The sequence below is a fragment of the Molothrus ater genome, chromosome Z, assembly GCF_012460135.2.
Source record: "Molothrus ater isolate BHLD 08-10-18 breed brown headed cowbird chromosome Z, BPBGC_Mater_1.1, whole genome shotgun sequence".
Classification (NCBI taxonomy): domain Eukaryota; kingdom Metazoa; phylum Chordata; class Aves; order Passeriformes; family Icteridae; genus Molothrus; species Molothrus ater.
This window is the reverse complement of record NC_050511.2, coordinates 27,332,534-27,349,939: the sequence shown is the minus strand read 5'-3', so window position 1 is coordinate 27,349,939 and position 17,406 is coordinate 27,332,534. Positions and strand designations below refer to the sequence as shown.

The window sequence follows — 17,406 nt, the reverse complement described above, 5'->3', positions numbered from 1 at the left end:
ATGGAGCTTGTAAATTTATTTCACCCCATCCAGGTTTTTGCGAAGAGGAGTAGTATTCATGTTATTATCAGAGGCAATTTAAATTTTTTGCCTAATGTTTGCTACTGGTTCCAGTTCAACTCTCTGTAACATTATAAAATCAACTGCTGAGAAGCACATTGATTCAGCTTTATTGAGTTCAAAATATGTACTTGCTTCACAGGAAAGAAATTGAAACACCTTCTCTTTTTCTTTTGATTTAATTGAACATCTGTAGTGGGAACAGACTGTAATCCTACAAGAGCTTAAATGCTTTGTTGTGGTGTCCACAGTGGGGATCAGTGTGGGGATCATTCTGAGTGCAGAATCAGGAATTCTCTTAACATGTTTGTCCTTGAAAGTATTTGATCTGGAGGGAATTGAAGGATTTGGATTTTCTTCCTTTGACTGGGGGGAGCCATTAATGCCTTAATGTACATCTCTTTGCAGTCTGCAAACCATCTGAAGAACCTGGAGAAAAAGTTGTGTGAGTTGTATGCCCGCTTCAAAAGTAGATTTAATTTAGGAAAATGGTTTACATAGAAATACTTTTCACTGTTTGTCCTGATGTTGCTGTCCTGCTTTGTGGAGTATTCTGAACAGGGAAGCAGCTAGAAATGTGAATTGTCTAATTATTAATTTTCAGCTGTGATGAGAATTTGCTAATGTCCAAAAACTTCCATATTATGACATGCATTTTAACTTTCTAATCTCAATGTGTTTTAATGGAGGCAATTTTGTAAACTACCATCTGTGATCTAAATCACAACAGAAAATACACTGGGCATTTTGAAGGTATGTCCCGGTGGCCAGCTACCTTTTGTGCTACTGTGTAATAGCTATCAGGTTGAGTCATGGCAGCAGTTATTAAAAGCAGACTGTGGCCTTTAAAGAAAGTCCAGAATGCTTCTCAGTTTGATTCAGCTGAGATTCCTCTACCTAGACCTCTGAGGAATGCTGGGTCCAGCTTGAAGAATGCTGGGTTCCAGCTGTAACTCTCTCCTGCTAGTGAAACTACTCAGCCAGCACTGCAGTCTGCATGCATATCAGAGTCTCCTTGCTTTATGCATAGGTAGTGGTAGGAATGATGGAAGGGCTTGCAATGGATTGCAGCTGCAGGGTTTGGTAGGACTCAGGGCACAGTGCTCTTCTGGCAACCTCCTTGGGTTCTCCCTTCCTGTCTTCTTCATAGAGAGCTGTCCTTCAGCTGAGGGCTTTTTACCTGGGGTGCTTATTCTGGTGTTTTTCCATCATGCCTGGTCTTTAGCATATGTACTTCAGCACATGTTTTACACATGCATAATCTATCAATTCCCCTGTAGAATATTGCTATTTATGTTTTGAGAAGTTCGCAAAATTCTTGCGTGGGTCCCCTGTTTTGTCCTCATCCGAAGATTCCCATTACTTTCTGGAGTTTGCAAAGTGATGTGATAAAAATGAGGGAGTTAGATGACAGAGTTCATGCGATGCTACAATGCGAGTTCTGTGCCTCATCATGGATTCATGAGAGAGAAATACTAACCTGCTTTGTTTATTTTAGGAAGTTTTGGTTATGGACACAAGGGCAAATCCATTGGAAAAGGCAGTGGCAACAATGCAATAGTCACCAGCAATCCCATGACAGTTCAACAACTGAGACCTCTTTCATCTTCAGCGAATCAGCTTTCAACAGCATGCAGCCAGATCAGCCCTAGCTTACACAGGTCTATGGATGCTTCCAGCCTGAGTGCCTCTCCATCAGATACAAGGTCCTCAATTACCTTTTTATATTTAATACTTTAAAAGGAGGGGGTTTTAATTCTGCTGTAATCGCAATGCAACATTTCTGGTTATTAAAATCAGAAAATCATTCTCTGTTATGCCATGGGAAATTGAATTCCCTGCAATTTAATTCAGATCAACTATAATCATGCTTCATGTTTGGGTCATTCAAATAATGGGTGAAATTTGGCCACACAAAATCTGTGTATGATAGGATTTTTTTATTAAATAAAGGCTGTTTTATAGTCACAAGCTAGATTTTTGTACTTGGTATAAGAAGTGTTATGGAGGATGGAAGCAAAAATAGTCCACACATTACATCTCCATAGTGCTAAGTGTGCTGTGTTAGTGTCTTTCAAATAACATCAAGGACAGACAAAAAAACCATAAATGCTCTGCACATGTTCCTCTCTCCTCATTAAATGCACTTGCTTTCAAATGGCTTGTTTACCATCTGATAATTAATCAGAACAAGTGTCCTTGAAAATTTGTTTTCCTAGTTCTGTTATGTAGGTAAAGAAAACAATGACCACTTCCTGTTGCCTTTTTATATCACTACCCCACAGATAAACATTTATTAATTAATTTTAAATGCTTAAATAAGTTAGAGATTATGAGTTTGAGTTTTGTCAGCAAACATTAATTAGAGGAAAACAGGTTTTTGAGAACCACCCTATAAGTACATTAGGCACATACCTGGATGTTAAAAATACAGTGAGAAAATATTCCAGTGTATTATTTTGGAATTCACATTCCCCATTGCCTATTGAGTTGAAATGTAGTTTTTATTTACAAAAGACCATAAGAGTCTTTATTCTCAAAGCAGTTTACATTTACTGTGTTGCTTTATTACAAGCCAAGAGACATTCCTGAAATAATTGAAATTGGCACTTTGCAAATGGAATAAAACCTCCCTTTACTCTTAAGATAATTTTTAACATTTCTGTCACTTTAATTGTGAAGACTGAGCCCCCTGGGAAAATATAAAAAATTAATTATGCTTCCTATGTAGACATGTCAGCAAAAACCATTCAGTGCTAAGATGATGACAAATGACAAATCCAAATAGAGATGCCTTTCAGATCAAATAAAACTGATGCTAGAAAAATATAATTGCATACATCCAATTGTTACATACTTAAGTTTTAGGTGTGCCTATGTGGTTCCAAACACTGAATGTGTGGTTGGATGTATCATGTCAGTACTGAGTTATACAGTTTTGATTTTATTTCAAATAAACATTTACTAAGGGCAAACTCAAGTTGAAACTCTGTCAGAATCAAGGCTATGGTGTCCCTAGAGTACCTTTTAATGATTTATCAATGAAGGTGTTATAAAATAAGTTTATCATACAAAGAATGTCAATTTCAGCAGTTTTTACCTCAATTTGTTTGATAGGGCAAAGCAAGTTTAAAGTCAGATTCTAACTCACACTGTCAAAACAGTGTGGCTTTTTTTTCTTTGTGTTTTTTGGGGAGGTTGGTTATTTGTTGTTCAGTTTTGAGCTTTTTTGGGTTGTTTTGATTAAATTTCTTGAACTATGAACTGCTTTTGCCTAAGTGAAGTTGGCTGGTTCTTCCTGGGCAGAGTGCTTTCTCTAGATTTTATCTCTCAGGCACTATGAACTGTGTTCTGGCAGCTCAACCCAAACCAGATTATTTGTTGAATTTACCAAAGCTGAAGTGAATTTTCTTGATTTTTACTGATGGAAGAAAGAAATCAGTTGGCAAAATGAGAGTTTTGCTACACATAGCATCAGATTCTGGTGTACAGACCATGGGGGATAAAACCTTCCCCATATTTTTTGAGTTTCTGCAGACCTGTTTTGGAGTATTCAGTTGTGTTGCATCAAACCAGATGTGTATGATAGGACTTTTTTATTAGATAAAAGCTGTTATATAGTCACAAACTAGATTTTTGTACTCAGTATAGGAAGTGTTATGGAGGATGAAAGCAAAAATAGTCCACATGTTACATCCATGCCATTTGCTTTGATGCAAGTCAGAAAAAGAGCTGGGAAAGAGCAAAGTGTTCTTGGCTAGTAAATAGAAGACCATAAAAAGAGAGAAAAACATAGTTTTCCCTCTTCCATGTTTATGTTCAGGATTCTGATTATACTCTCACATTGTGGCCTCTGTACACAAAGGGAGAATACAACGTAATTGAAAAGTAATCTCTTGTGAATGTTAATGAAAGATCTGGTCCAAACTCAAGCCGGTTTGGTTTACAATAAGCAGATGCAACAATTAGTACCATCTGAGATTCTGGCACCCTGATAGATCTGGTCCCTCATTTTCATATTAGGTGTGTTTATCTTCCTCCTATTAGAAAACTACTCAGTCACAGTGTTGGCTGAATTTTAAATAAATCTTCATTTTTTAGGGAGCCAGAATTTTTAGTATTTTCTGAATTTAGATGCTGAAGTGCTGCAGCTTTTTCAGATTAGCTGGCTCTTACTTATTGTATACTTGAAATTCTGGGCCAGCTTTTTATTTTTGTCCTATTATGATGAGACTTTTAAAAACCAGTTTTTCTTCAGATTCACCAATGGATATGCCCCTTTGTGTTAGGCATTAATAGCTTTTTGTATGACACTGGCCATACTATACATCTGCTTAAAACTCTTGTCAGTATAAAAATAGACTTTTATTAATGCACAATTTCTTTTTCTTTATTTATAGAAGAGAAAATAAAAATTTAAAGAAAAAAAAATTTAAAGAACACCCCTACCCTCTCCTTGTATTTTCTAGGTGTGAATGGTAGCATGGAGAAATCAAACGTTACTTACTTGTCTTGCTTGAAAACTGTGGATCTGTATTTGGGGTCACAACATACTAGCATGATTTAATTGCCCTATAATGGACTGTCCTTTAACAAAGCCTGTTGACAACAGCCCAAACCAACTTTTTCACAAACAGTCATCCCTTTAGATCTAAATGGCACACAAGGCTGGCCTGATAGAGCAGTCTCATTCTTCTCATTTCTCCCAAAGCAAATTGTAGTCAGCATGCTAATTGTGGTTTCTGTCTGTAGTCTGTTTTGCAAGTGCCGTTTAAACCCTCATGGAGTCACATAAGGTCCATGACAGTACCCTGCCCTGACATTGAATCAGAACAGGACGTTTCTTATTCTGACACAGCAGATCAACCATGCATTACAGAGCAAGTATCTTGCGCAAAGGGGCGTTTAACCATCTCTCCCATTGGTCACCACAGCAAGGCTTGCTGCTCTTTTAAGCTACATTTTCCCTGTTTGTGAGCTATCTTACAGCACCTGCAAACTAATTCCTCTCTCTCTCAGGCTGTGCCAAGCTTCCCCTCCAGTGTCCTTGATCCGTCATTGAAATTCTGTGCTTCTTCAAAACTGTGTTGTTAAAATAATAAACCAAATAATTAATTCTCAAAACATAAGATGTAGAGGCTTCTGGGAGATTGTCAGGTTTATCTAGATACATAACCAGTTCTTTCTATTGTAAGAGCTCCTTAAAAATAGAAATTTATATACTGATAGCACCACTAGCTGGTAGGAAATCCAAATCTGCCTGGGTGTGAACTGGAAACAAAGAAATAAATCCCGTTAACCTTCAGCCAGCATTTACAGCTATGACTCAGGGCCCTTGATGCCCCTTTTATTTCCTTTTTATCCCTTTCTATAGAAAACAATACTTTTAAGAGCCTATATATTGAGGGTTTTCAAGCTATTCAAAGAATATTTGCGGGGTAAAGAAGTTCCATAATATCTCTCTGAAAAATGCTCGATAACAGCAAGATTACACTTTTGTGAAAAATTTTGATTGCTGACTTGGAGGCAGATACCTCTTTAAATCAAATCTAGAAAACCTCTTCAACCAGTTCTCCTACATTACTCATTTATTTTGTTTGTTTTGTAAAGCTAGATATTGTCTGTATTTGTAAACTAGATATATAAAACTTCTGTATGGAAGTATTTGTATGTATTACAATTGACAAAGTCATTGTAATACAGGTTGAATATCCATTCTCTTTGGATTAGCTTTCTTTCTGTTTTTTTCAAGCAAAAATAATAGATGACTTAAATCATTATGGGTTTCATAGAAGGCAGGAACATAATGCTTTGGCTTCAGAAGTCCACATCTATTTACACCACAACTGATGAAAAGATATGCAATAATTTCTGCAGTGGTGAATCAAGAATCTTTACAGTAACTTTCTTTAAAAATCTTGAAGTTTTAAAGTTGGCTTCCTAAGTGACCTTTTTACATGTATATTGCCTTTGTATAACTACTGGTACATTAACTGAGTGTGCTAATCTTGAGCACCTAGTATTAGGGAGAGCTTTTCTCACATGAAGCCTTTCCTTAATTTTAAGCATGCGTGTGAAGGTAAAAGATCTACTTCTGAATTGTCTAACTGCTTACTTTATTATACCTTTATTTCAGGTCACTTTTGTCATGTGAGACTCTGGCCTCTACAACATTAAGCTTGTCAGAACGTCACTCCCCTCTGAGTGTTGAACAAGAGTGGTCACATAGGTACAGGACACTTTCTTCTGTTCCTCCTGACCATGGTTTACAAAATGGCAGTGAGCTGGGGGACTTAATAAATTTTTTGCCTGAAGCATCTACATCCAGTGACTCATTACCATCCTACCTATATGGCATGGAAAATAAGAATTCTCCTTACTCCAGTCCTTGCCAGTCCTCAGTCTGGTGTCAATCAGCCCGCTCCAAAAAGAGAGCACTCTCAGTATCTCCTCTGTCTGACGGCATTGGGATCGAGTTCAATACAATCATTCGTACGTCCCCAACTTCTCTGGTGGCCTACATCAACAGCTCCAGGGCATCGCCAGCAAACGTCTCTCCACAGCCTGAGGTCTATGGACATTTTTTGGGAGTGAGAGGAAGGTGTATACCACAAAACTGCTCTGTTTCAACTGCCCAGAAAGGCTTCCACATGGCGAATGGCACTGTCACTTTTCCAGGATATGTTGAGAACGGGAGAGGTGAGTACCAGCGGATGCAGCAGCTGGAGCAAGCCAGCTTGCAGATGGTTGCCACAAATAACATGGTGATCCAGCAGGGTGTGCTGCCCATGGACAGCCAAGCAATGGGCGCCCTGAAAAACGAAGAGCTGGGTGACTTCTCGGGCCCTACTGTTGACATGCCTCTTTCAGCCCTGGTGCTGCCAGCGCCTCCTCCTCAAGGGCCGCCCCCGCCGTACCATGCTCACCAGCGCCGGCACCTGCACAGCCTCCCCAGCCACGTCCCCGCGCTGCAGGCACTGTCTCCTGCCCCGGGCGCCCCGCTGGAGGAAGATGGAGAGCTGGAGGATTTCAATGGCAAGCATGGCTGTTGCTGGGTTGACTGTGGGAAGCTGTATGACCATCAGGAGGAGCTTGTGAGGCACATAGAGAAGATCCACATAGACCAGAGGAAGGGAGAAGACTTTACCTGCTTCTGGGCAGGGTGCCCTCGAAGGTTCAAGCCATTTAATGCCCGTTACAAACTGCTGATTCACATGAGAGTCCACTCAGGAGAGAAGCCGAACAAATGCACAGTGAGTCTGAGTTCTGTCTTAACAACGAAAGGCTCTCTATTACTTAAGAAAATAGAGTGAAGTTGTAATTTTGCCTTTGCTTCTCCCATTTAATGGTGCACTTCTTGAACTAGTCTGTGAGAATGAAATGACTAGTCTGTTCCATCTTCCCACCTAAACAGAAAGGAAAGGTGTTTTTTAATTTGGTACATACCAACAGATAGGATTAGATGAAAAAAAAAAAGTGTTTTCTACATTTATAAACTTTTATTGTAGACTGCAACAAGTAACATGGTAAACCTTCATAATGCAAAACTGAGGCACAGTCAGTACTTAGGTATTTGCATGAAGGATGCATGCAGGAAAAGTGCTGCAGAATAAATGTCACAATTTATCCTGAGAGATTCTTGCATCATGTGACACCTTTTTGACTTTAGGAATTTTCAAGACCTTGCATAATGTTACCACAAGAAACTGAGAAGAGTTGAGCATTTTTTTAAGGCAGTTGTTTGTTCTACTACAAAAAACCAAATCCACATACCTGTTTCTATTAGTACATTAGGAATAAATCCCATAATAATTTTTGTTTTCACAGATTCTAGCAGTAACCATCAACCCCTGATGTTGTATTTTTCTAGCAAGAAAGATTTCTTAGGGTCACTGCAAATCAGTCTAACACATAGGTAGTCACATGGGTTCATAATCTGGCTGTAATCAGTTTGTGCTTGGTCTCTAGTGCACCACCTATAATCTCTGTAATACAGATTCTTGAATTGCCTTACATATAGTCTGTATTTTGGATGACCATGAGCTTAACCTTACTAAGTGCTTATTTAGTGTTGTCAGACAGCAACCTCAGTTTTGAGTCTGCAGCATAAATTATGATGAAAAATAATTCGTTGGAATAACCGCTGATTAAAAAACATGTTTACATGTGGTGAAATTTAAATCAATGCTTGGAGTCTATATCAGTGTATGTGTTGTTGAATAATTTTTCAGCATGATGTAGATGTTTGCTTGTAAAGTTAAGAGAAAAAGTTTGTTTCTTTTATTTTTTCAAAGGGCTAATGTTCTGCAGGATAGAGTGGATATCTTTCCAGATTTCCATACTGCATTTAAAGAATCTAGTAGAGATTGTGTTGTCATGCTAGAAAGGCTTTTTATCCTTCCCTTTTGTCACACCAGAGCCTTAACGCAGGCTCTCTGCTTTCTGAATATTGTTAAATTCCATAATATTATTTTTCTTCTCTCCACATATATTGGATCAGGGTATACCATTAATTTCAGTTCTTCCTCAAGGATTTCTCATCACCTTTATGGGAAGAGAGAGAATGAGGAAAAAAAATTACTATGAGTCAAGAAAGTATTTTTTCAAGGGAATATCACATGTAATTAAAGATACGAAGACAGACATCAGTGGATGAGTAAGAACAGACAATAGGATGAAGAAAGAGGGTAGGAATGATGAAAGAGCAATGAAAAAGAGTAAATATCCAAGAACCCAAGGTCTTTATAATAGAAGAATTATGATGAAGGATCCTGTAATACTGGGGAAAACACTGTGCTGGTAACACACTAAACTCCCTGCTCTCCCTGTTCAGAAAGGGTGCTTACAATGACCTCCTGATTATAAAGCCTCCGTGAGGCACCCTTAGCTTTGAAGATCATTCACTGATGATAAATAATGTGTGAGTGGATAAGGTATTTCCTATGATAAAGTTTTTGAGATTACTAAGCCAAAACTAAAGTGCACACCAAGTCTTGCTGTGTCACCAAAACATAAGAGGTGTCTAGATCAATTTCTCGAAGAGTGATTGTTTTTTAAAGTGTGTTTAATATTACTGGACTGAAGCAAGCATTGCTGGATAGCTCCAAGAAGTTTGTGTATCAGAAGCAGTGCCCACATACTTACCTTTCTTTCATGCTGAGAATTATAATTAAATGTAGAAATACTGAGGGTGATATGATAACCTTCATAACATGAGTGCAAATCTGGAGCGTACGTCCCCTTTCTTGGAATAAACAAGCAGAAACGGCATTCTTTAGCACAGTTTGAATGAAACAACTTGGTGCTTTATCCCTTTACCATTTCACAAATGGTGCGAATTTGGAAAAACGTATTTGGCATTCTAATGTCCAGCAGCCATACTTTCTTGATATATTTAGAAAATTTACTTCAGACAAACATCATACCTTTCTCACCAAGAAGTGAAATTTGCAATCATATCCATGCCATGTAAGGTTTCAAACTGAGTGAGGTATTTGAGAGAACATTTTGGGCAAGATGATAATGAAGAATGACTTCCAAATTAATAAAAAAATTACACTAAAGAAATCTGAAAATTTTCACTAAACCTCTACGAATTTATGCTTTTAAGTACAAAATCAAAACAATCAAATTTATAATCTTTTTTGTCCATCTAGAGTCTTTCTATAATTTACTTTCTGGTTCTAGCTGTAGCATGCCTGTTTCTCTGAAATTACTGAAACTAATAGGCTCTATGTCCACTGTATTTTGCAGTCTAGTAAGAGGAAGTCCAGTATACCAAACAGGAAAAGGGAAAGAAAAGTGGCAAGAATACAACTGTTACATTAATGAACCAGATTTACTGTAAAGAATGTGACAGAAGTAGTAAGCCATGGGGAAGAGCCATCTTAATGTAATCTATCAAGATATCCTGTAATCAAAGGCAGGTGGTTGCACCTGTCATCGTACTGCCATCACACTCTAATCTTTGTGTAAGCATTGCACGTGTTGATGGTTCAAGAACAACAGTTTGCAAGACACAATGTTCTCATTGAGCATAAATTGCAATAGGTCCTAGGCAATATACTTGTCATGTCAATATATTTACTTGTCAGTGTTGTTTATCTCTGTACTGCTGAGCATTGAAGGTGTATTGTTACACATTCTGCTGTGCATCCCCAAGGACTGCTGTGATATACAGTGATCTTTACATCAGCAAGATTCATGAGTTTCGGTAATATTTAAGGTGAAGGTTACTTCTATGTTGTATTGTAATAATAATAGAGATAACATGAAATTAGATACCCAACTTCATAAACTGAACTTCATAACATAGTTTTATTCTTCTGTGTTATTGTTTTGTGCCAATGAAATCACGTACTTCAGAATAGACTTGCAGAACAGCTAGGATTTCAATACTTTATATGCTTATCCTTAAAACCAGAACCATGCTTATAGTTAAAATCAGAGTCAAGTGACCTCAGCATTTGTTTTGCCACATCTGAGTTAATATGTATTTATCTATGTAACAAAAATTTAGGGCAATTTTAAACTAAAGCTGCAAGTGATATTTTACTGTTTAGTTCCTGCTTGTTCTGGATGAGCTGTCTTCTTTGAGTCTGGAAGATAAAAGTGTTGAAGTGTAAATAGTAATCAAATATCAGCACATAAAAACATGTGACAATCAGGATAATCAGATCCAAACTTAAAGAATTTTTTTGGAATAACAAGTCTTTAAATAGTTGTAAAAATGCATTGGGCTCCCTTACTGATCGTTAAACATCTTGCATGTTCTATTCTAACTTACATCACCTGGGAAGCATTCTTCTTTTCAGTGACCTGGTTTAGTGACTAAAAAAATTATTCATGACATAATAATAATAATAATAATAAGAAGAAGAAGAAGAAGAAGAATTTAGTGTCTGCTCCTAAGCTTCTTCATATAAAGTAGATATAGCATGTTCTAATGTGTTGTATTTATCTATTAATCTGTGCATTAGCTTGTACTTTGTCAGAATAAGTCAAAAAAGAAAAAATATGAAGAAAAGTTCATATTGAAGTGCACGTAGTAAGTACAACAGTAGCTGAGATATAATCTGTAACATTTGATAGCAGTTATCTCACATTGGCATTTGAGGCTTCCACAGATTTTGTTTGAATTAGGAAAAGGCTGAATTCCCATTTAGCTGTTGAAACCTCAGAGCAGCAGTTGGCAAATGCTGACCTTTGTTCTCTTTGTCTCTACCTGTGAGCTAATTTTCTACTCAGGTTCCCTTCTTTTATAGTGAACATTTTTACTTTTTAAGTTCAGCTTCAATAAGAGCTATTTAATTAGTCTTATTGTCCTGCTATGCAAACATTAAACTTAACACACTCATTCTGATGTAAGCAGCAACAGCATGATGTTAGAGATAAGTTCAAAGCTCACATTTCACAGCTTTATTCAGATGCACTAAGAATGCTTCCCCTTTTGAGTCTGTTGCTTTTCACTCTTGTTGCTTTCTGTAAACGCTGAGCTATGCTACAGCCTAATGCCTTTAGTATTGATAGTACTACATGACCACATTTTTTAGTGCAGCTATTTGATGTCATATAAACCATTAAAATTGCTAGTATTCCTGTCAGATTTGAAGCAACATCCATTTAACATTTGCTAAATAACTGAAATTATCCCACAACACGTCTGCAAATAATGTAAAAGAGAATGTATGTGAAAAAAAGAACATTAAGCTTAAAATACTTTTTTAATGCTTTTTTTTATGAGACACAAGCAAACTTCCTTGGGTGAGCATGAGTGCTTGGATGGATGTGTATATGTGTGCTGTTTGAAGAACATGTCCTTGGAAAATGTGGAAATTTTGATTAAAACCAGAAATGCATTGTGTAAAAATGATTGGGATTTTTTTTCTATCTTTAGGCCTTAGCATTGTGTCTTCATACGGTATCTTGTATATGGCATGTGCAAATATTTTGATTACAGTATATGCCATGTTTCTTGATAAGACCATATCACATCCTATATTGCACTGAACTCTTGATAAAATAGAAACTATAAAAAAATTTGAATTCGTTTTTCCTTATATGCTTGCAGAAGACCTTTTCACTATGCTAAAGTAGGATTTGAGCACTTTGTCTTAAACAATGTCACAAGAATGGTAATTCAATTGCTGAGTCAATTTGCTGAAAATTAGAAAGAGCTAAATTTACATTTGCCTGTTGCTGATTCTTTCCCTAACTCAGTAAACAAACTGAAACAGAAATAGCACAGAAAAAGCAGAGACGTATGATTAATTAGACTATATCATGGTGTATGGATACAGAAAGTTGGGCTTTAGCTGTCTGTTATAAAGCTAAGCCTCTCTCTAGCTCTCCCAAGTTTAGTATTGCACTAATAGTGCAATATAAGTGATCTTCTTCTGGTCATGGTTATGATGTCTTAGCTGTTTAAAGAAAAAGTAAATTATGAATTCTGGGTGTGCCTCTCCAAACAGCTCAAGCTCATGTGATCACATCAGATGGCAGCTAGTCCAAACTAATGAGTTTTGCTTCTCGGCACTTGTACTAATGGCCTTTCAGTATTGTCCTTTCAGTAGGAAATATATACTGTGTTCATAGTTCAAAATGTAATGATAGGTGCTTTTTCTTTGGCTGCTGAAGATGTACAACTTGCACTTGAGTCCAGTGGGGACAAGAGAGCTTCTGGTACTCAGGGTACTGAGCCTCAAGAGCAGAACATCTCTTTAAGCAATCAAAAATTGCAGAGCAAGCTCCTTTCTACATGTAAATGATGACAGTGAAAAATCGTAGCCAGAGAGCCCGTGTTTTAGGTTTCAGAATAAAATGTTTATGAAACATCTAACTACTTTTTTTTCTTTTAATTAATAATTGATTTTGATGTTAAGTATTTGAATCAGCTTTTTTTTTTTTGCCTTTTGACTTATAGAATTGAAAAATTTAAAACAGAACTTGAATGGAATTTTCCAAACCGACATATTTTTAGTTTCATTGTAATCCAGAATATGAATGTGAAATATCCCAAAATAAAAACGAACATTCCTGATTGCAGAAACACTTATGTTTGTATGGAAGGGTTTCTAATTTATTACCTCTCTGTTTGTAGATAGGCACAAAACCACATTTTATTTATTTTTATTTTCCTGGAGCATAATTTTAATGAAATATAATTTAGATATTTTTCATTGCTGCACCAAACTATAAATAAATGGTAAACTTAAAAAAATGAAGAACTCTTATATTTCATATACATCAAGTAAGGAATCCTAAAACATAATTTACATCTACCAAAATTTCAGCTACAAGAAATTTGGAGGGTGTTTTGGTGTTGGGTTTTTGGTTGGTTGGATTTGGGTTCACATTTTGCGTTTTCGTTTGTTTTTTAAACTTAGGTTTTAAACTAGAAAATTAGTTGAATTCAAAGCTGAGAGGGGTGGGGGGAAGGAGGCTAGCATTACTGTTGATGGTTTGGAGCATTTTTGTGTGAAGATTGGATTACTCTCCAAGTCATGAAATCTTTATAGGTAACTTCTGCTCTTTCCTACTAATTTTCTTTTGCCTTTCCAACATCCCTGTTTGGTTGGTGACTGGACCTCTATCAGAAACAGAGTCAGTAAACTTTGAAACTTTCCATTTAGTGATAGAAAAGGCTAACAATATCTGACAGGAAAACAGAAAATGCAAGTTATGATACGGTTACAATAGCAACAGACAGGGATCTTTCCTAAAAAACATGATTCTGTTTTAAAGCAAGGAAGAGGGAAGTAGAGGGAGCTAGTTAATAGATTGTGCCATCCATTGCAATGTTACTCCTTCAGAAAGGAAATACAGCTTTACTTAAAAGTAAACACACTGTCAGCTTTATTCAGGTGATTGACACTGATTTCCTGAGGATTAGGGGTTTAATTAACGCTTCTGGTGTTCGGTGGAAAACTTCCCAGACATCTAAGTCTTATGGTATATCTGTGAACATAGGCTTTAAATACAAGTGCTGAGCATTAAGCTGCACAGAACAATCATTGGATTACTTGTACGAGCAGTTAGGAAATGGAAAAATGCCAAATAGCTTTTTCACTAAGTATGTTCAGTGCACTACATATGTTCAAGTAGGTTGAAAGCCAAACGCAAATGTATGCTGAAGCGTTTGTACATCCTGAGGCACTCTTTGACATTTTTTCATTATTCAGATTTAGTATAAGATACTGTTACTGCCTTAATTCTTGAAGGACTCAAGGGAAGGGACTGGTTCTGTATTAATGGCTAAGTTGCAAAGCAACAGTCTTATAGACTTCAGTGAGATTTGTCCAGGCATAATCATGCTCAGTTCAGTGATTCCACTCATTTCTATGTCGTGTCTTGAACCACAGAGCCATTTAGGTGGGCCTTTAAGATCACAGAGTCCAGCTGTTTACCCAGCACTTGGGAGACCAGAACAACCCTCCTTCATTACAGCATCCTTTTGGAAATTGTAGAGAGCAATGACTGCAGCCTCATCCCTCCCGCAGCCACAGGAGCTGACGTGTGCCGGCCAGCCGCTCCCAGAGTGGCCCGAGGAGACCACGAATTCCGCCACTCCCAGGTTCTTCGCAAGAACCCCGGGTAGCGGTGCCGTCTGTGGCATGGGTGGAGCAGGTGAGAGCGGGACTACGAAGTTGTGAGGCGAAGGAAGGAGAGAGCGGACACTCGTACGGGTGCCACAGCGCTTCATCGCCCCAGGCGGCAGCAGTGACGGTGCCAGGGAAGGACCGTTCGGGGAGGCACCGATAAAGGGGATGGGCGTGACAGGAGGAGACACGAGGGAACCGATAAACGAAGCCCAGGGAGGAGCGAGGGACACAACTGAGCCAATAAGGATTGCATAGGGGAGGGAAAAGGCTCAGGAGGCAAATCATATCTTAAGTAAGGGATAACTGACATAGAAGGTTCTCGAAACAAAGGGGGGGTGGTTTACAATGATGGACAGGGAACCTGGGCAGCACCAGGAGGGAGGAGATAAACTTATAAGGACATAAAGGGAAGGACTAGGGGATCGGTACCTTGACAGACAGGCCACTGGCGGGAAAACAAGGGACAAACAACTCAGGGACAAACCGTTGTGAGGGAGGAACATGGGGGGAACCACGGATCAAACCATAATCTCAATTTATAAAAAATAACCAACTTTACAACAAAACCTGTTAAAAAACACACAATGCTACAAATGATGTCTCTCCTGAATCTCAAGCACAGTAATCCAAACACTGAGAAGACAAAATTCATCTTGATTCACTCTGATCCTTGAAGCAATTCTCTCTTATTGCATTATAGTCCCAATTAGCTTAGGTGGCATTTAGCAGATGCTAAAATCTTGTTTCCTTTTACAGATACCTACTTGCAGGGTAGGTTTCCAGAGAACTTGGACTGAATAAGGATTAAGCACTGTTCTGGGCACGATTGTAGTATCTGATCTCCCTGTAAGTGGTTGAAACAGGCACCTTGAACAAGGATGATACCACATACAGCCAGTGCATCGGAGTGCTCTGTTACAGAAACATGGTTGCTGTTCATCTTAGGCTAACAGGGTTTGAATAACTGTTGAACAAACTTTTCTGAACAGGGTGCATGGAAACAGGGTGGCCTTTTTAGAGCTAGTCACTGTGAAGATTCCGTCTGTGTCAGTGTAGAGTGCTGGACTACTTAAGAAAAGCAAATTCAGAAAGGAGCTAGTGAGGATGCTGTTGTGTCTAGAACTGTAGTGGTCTGTTGTAGCATTAGGGTTTGCTAAATGTTTTTATAGCCACCTGGTGATTGTTTTCTGATAGCACTCAGAATGTTTATTTTTCCTGTCAATTAAAAACTGTTTCAATTTAGGGTTGACATTTTCTTACCGTTGTTTTTACGGATATACAGCAAATTTATTCCATGAGTATTCAGCTCTTGAGAATTAACACTCACAATTGCAGAGTTCAAGGTCACAAGTGAATCATTTTAGAGAAATGTCACTGTGGTAAGAAATTTTTTTATGTGTTGTTTGTTCATGAAATGTTGAAATGTAATCTTACTCAGCTGTCCATGAAACAATGTGCTTGATAAATAGAGTAGTTGTAAATAATTTCCCACTATCTCTTTTTCTCTTTTTGAATGCTTTCTGTTGGTCATCAACTGGCACAAGCTCAAGTCAAAATCACAGCACGCCTTTATGTTTATTCTGGGTATAATTCTATCAATATGTTAAAACAAAATTAACATTCTTTTGCTCTTTACTGTATTCTTTACTGTTAAACATTTGCAGAATTGCCTCCAAGGTTAATCAGATGTTAACATCAAGCAATACCACTTTTCTTCAAGGTCTGCTGTACTGTCAATGGATGTCTTTTCCTAATAACATTCAAATTTCTGTTTTAAGAAGTTGCAGCTATGCAAACAAGCTTATCTGGGCCAACAATAAAAAATAATTTATTTTAATTAGGAGTTATCACATAACAGAAAAAGACAAGGCTGCTTTTGTTCTATGAAAAGCCTGCTTTGCCTGCTTGCAAAAATGCATGGATTTCTTTCCAATGGCTTTACATAATTGGTATGACAAAGGTTCAGTCCTGTGATCCCTAAAGTTTCCAAATGATTCAGACATACTTGTCCAACTTTGTTTTATGTATTTGATGGTAATCTGTAAGTTGGTAGATGGCATGAACATGAGGTCTGCTTTGTTTGTTTAAAGGAGTGGGATAAGCATAAACTGAATTAGAGAATATTTATGTTGAGACTGCTGAAATTATTGAGACCACATTTTAAAAATGAGCCACTGTTGAGAAACAAGGTTGCTCAGCTCTGACTGTGTCACAAGGACTCTTGAGTTTTCAATGACTCGATAAATGTGGTCTGAATCCATTATGTAAATTAACAATGTGAGCTGCTAAGTTGTGCCGCTGATTTTGTGCCTGCACCAGTGAAGCAGGTCCAGTGTCACATAAGTTGTCAAGGAGACATACAGACTGAGCAAATACTGTAGGAATCATTATAATTGATAGCCCTGTGAGCACGGTAACTGAAAATATGCAATACCTCCCCAATCAAACTCAGGCTATTAAGGTTAGTTAAATGAATCTCTGTGAAGCCTGGGTTGGGGAATGTGGCATTTCACTGAATCAGTGGAGAGTTTGGCTCCAAATTAAAAGCAAGCTGTTTGAAGGATTGTTGACCTGCTTTAATTGTGGGAAGGTTCTCAAAAGTCTATGATGCAAATTTGTGAGAGATGACATTTTTTCCAAAGGCAGATGTTCGCTGGTTCTAGTTCTGATTGTTATAGTAGCTGAAACACCACTTAATGCAACACTCATCTTGAATACTAAGTCTGAATCATCACGCATCTTGAAA

General features: G+C 37.7%; 1 protein-coding gene across 1 annotated transcript in view; it reads left to right on the top strand.

Moving 5' to 3' along the window:
• The first annotated feature begins 471 nt into the window (after window positions 1-471).
• Window positions 472-17,406, top strand: part of GLIS3 (GLIS family zinc finger 3) — a 123,847-nt gene continuing 106,912 nt past the window's right edge. The window contains exons 1-3 of the mRNA XM_036403884.1: window positions 472-505; window positions 1,559-1,766; window positions 6,197-7,313. Of these exons, the coding sequence (XP_036259777.1) occupies window positions 1,636-1,766; window positions 6,197-7,313 (1,248 nt within the window). The 5' untranslated portion in view covers window positions 472-505; window positions 1,559-1,635. The remainder of the gene's footprint in view (window positions 506-1,558; window positions 1,767-6,196; window positions 7,314-17,406) is intronic.